Source organism: Nicotiana tomentosiformis, chromosome 10 (genome assembly GCF_000390325.3).
Source record: "Nicotiana tomentosiformis chromosome 10, ASM39032v3, whole genome shotgun sequence".
Lineage (NCBI taxonomy): Eukaryota > Viridiplantae > Streptophyta > Magnoliopsida > Solanales > Solanaceae > Nicotiana > Nicotiana tomentosiformis.
In genome coordinates this window covers 48,717,883-48,719,994 of record NC_090821.1, presented here as the reverse complement: position 1 = coordinate 48,719,994, position 2,112 = coordinate 48,717,883, and the positions used below count along the sequence as shown (strand labels likewise).

The 2,112-nt window shown below is 34.3% G+C and overlaps 1 protein-coding gene across 1 annotated transcript; it reads right to left on the bottom strand.

Annotated features, from left to right (window-relative positions):
- Nucleotides 1–403: 403 nt before the first annotated feature.
- Nucleotides 404–1,355, bottom strand: LOC138900136 (uncharacterized mitochondrial protein AtMg00810-like). Its single transcript, XM_070186844.1, has 2 exons — nt 1,157–1,355; nt 404–900 (listed from the first exon to the last, which is right to left on the bottom strand). Exons 1-2 carry the CDS (start codon nt 1,353–1,355, stop codon nt 404–406), a joined length of 696 nt encoding a protein of 231 aa, XP_070042945.1.
- Nucleotides 1,356–2,112: the final 757 nt, after the last annotated feature.

Genomic DNA, 2,112 nt, shown 5'->3' with positions numbered 1-2,112 from the left:
AAATCCTAGACGACGTAAGAATACTAATTAATCTTGGTTTAATTTCCAACAGCCTCCCTTAAATCAAGATATTCAAACTTGATCATGCCCAACATCTTCTTCAACTTGATGAATAACTCCAATCTTAGTGGCTTTGTGAAAACATCAGCAACTTGCTCTCCAGTCTTACAATACTCAATAACTATCTTCTTGTCTTGAACCAAGTCACGAATAAAGTAAAATTTGATATCAATGTGTTTGCTACGCCCATGAAAAATTGGATTCTTTGTTAACTCAATTGCAGACTTGCTGTCACAAAAAATTATTGTAAGACTGTCTTGCTTGTATTGAAGAAATCCAAGCATTCTTCTTAACCACAATGTTTGTGTAGCACTACTTGTTGCAGCCATGTACTCTGCTTCATCTATTGCTTTTTGGAAGACCAAGAAAATACACCAGAACCCAAATAAAATGCATAGCCAGAAGTACTTTTTCTTTGTATCGTATCACCAGCCCAGTCACTGTCTGTAAATCCCACAAGACTACTATCATTAGTCTTTGAATAAAATATACCATCAGTCTGCGTACCTTGAATATATCTCAAAGTTCTCTTTGCTGCTTGCAAGTGGGATTGTCGTGGAGTCTTCATAAATCTGCTAATTAATCCAACTCCATAAGTAATATCAAGCCTTGTAGAAGTCAAGTACCTTAGACTCTCCACCAATTTCCTAAAATATGTAGTATCAACAAAATCATGAGTATCATCTTTAGTCAACTTCAATTTATCTTGAATATTACTCTTATATGATTTGGCTTTACTCATGGTAAATCCCTTAAAAATATCATCAACATATTTTTCCTTCACTTTGAAATCATCTACTTCTTTGGTTTCCTTGTAGTTGGACTTGTACAACCATTCAACTTCAATTTGCCATTATATAGGATGTAGAGTAATGCCACCAATAAATATTTTCTCTTGCTTGAAACATGCAATCTCGAACAATGGCACGAAATGATTGCATCTTCAATATCTAACGCTGTTGTGGCTCTGGATCCCAAGTTATTTCCGCCTCAATCTTTAGTAGATTATCAAAAACTTTCTCTTGATGAATTTTCTTGCTTTTTTTGTTACTAGGTTCATCTTCAATACCATCAAATAATTTTTCTTATAAAATACCAATCTCTTTTGGATGGGCATCTCTTGCAACCAAATCGTCCTTTTTAACAATCGCAGAAATTCTTGGAAGATCAATTTGAACATTATTTGACTTCTCTTCGCTTTCAATAGAATCTCTATCACAACAAAATTTACATGTACCTTCTCTTCTTTTCTCCTCTATTTTTGAATTTTGGCCTTCTTGATTTATTTCGACCATTATTGATGTGCCTTCTTTTTCTTTTGGTTGATCATCCTTTTCTAGCGATGCATCATCTAATGTCTCATCTTTATGTTGATTTAATGATCTCTCATATGTCACTAATTCCCCCTTTATATCATAAAGTCTGAGAGTGCTAAGATTTTTTAGTAGCCTTAAGAATAACTTTTTTGTTGTTAAACTTTAAACTGTGAGAATGTAATATTTTTTCAACAATTTTAACTTCTTCCAATACTTCTCCATTGGTCCTTAGACCATTTCCTACTTTTTCAATTCTTGTAAAATATTCTTTCACATACTCTGTTGGTCTCATGTAAGCCAACTCAAATTGACTCCTAAATTCTTACAGTTTCTCCTTCTTTATGTCAGTAGCTCTTCAATATGACTTCACCAAGATTGTCCAAGCCTCCATTGATGACTTTGCATGCAAATATTTTTTTAGATACATGCAATTCGACCTTGATGGCGAGATAGTAGCGTGCCTTATAATCTAAATGTCTCTTCTTCTCCAATTGCGTAGCTGCATCACCCGTCAATGTTGTGCCTTCTGGGGGTTCCTCAAATCCCTTATTAATGGTGGATCATAATCCAATAGCCTTAAAAAAAGTCTTCATCTATAGATACCAAATTTCAAAATTGTTTTTGCCATCAAACACAAAAGCGGGACAAACGGGTAATACAATATCCATAATTTTTTTGGATCTCCTACTGGCTCCGACAGGATCTCACACAGGTTCTGATACCAATTTGAAGGAAA

Excerpts from the sequence above, each read along its gene's own strand:
- LOC138900136 (XM_070186844.1), bottom strand. The coding sequence starts at position 1,355 with ATGGTCGAAATAAATCAAGAAGGCCAAAATTCAAAAATAGAGGAGAAA. Across the intron at positions 901-1,156 it reads TGCCCATCCAAAAGAGATTG|TTGAATGGTTGTACAAGTCC; the intron begins GTATTTTATAAG and ends GGCAAATTGAAG.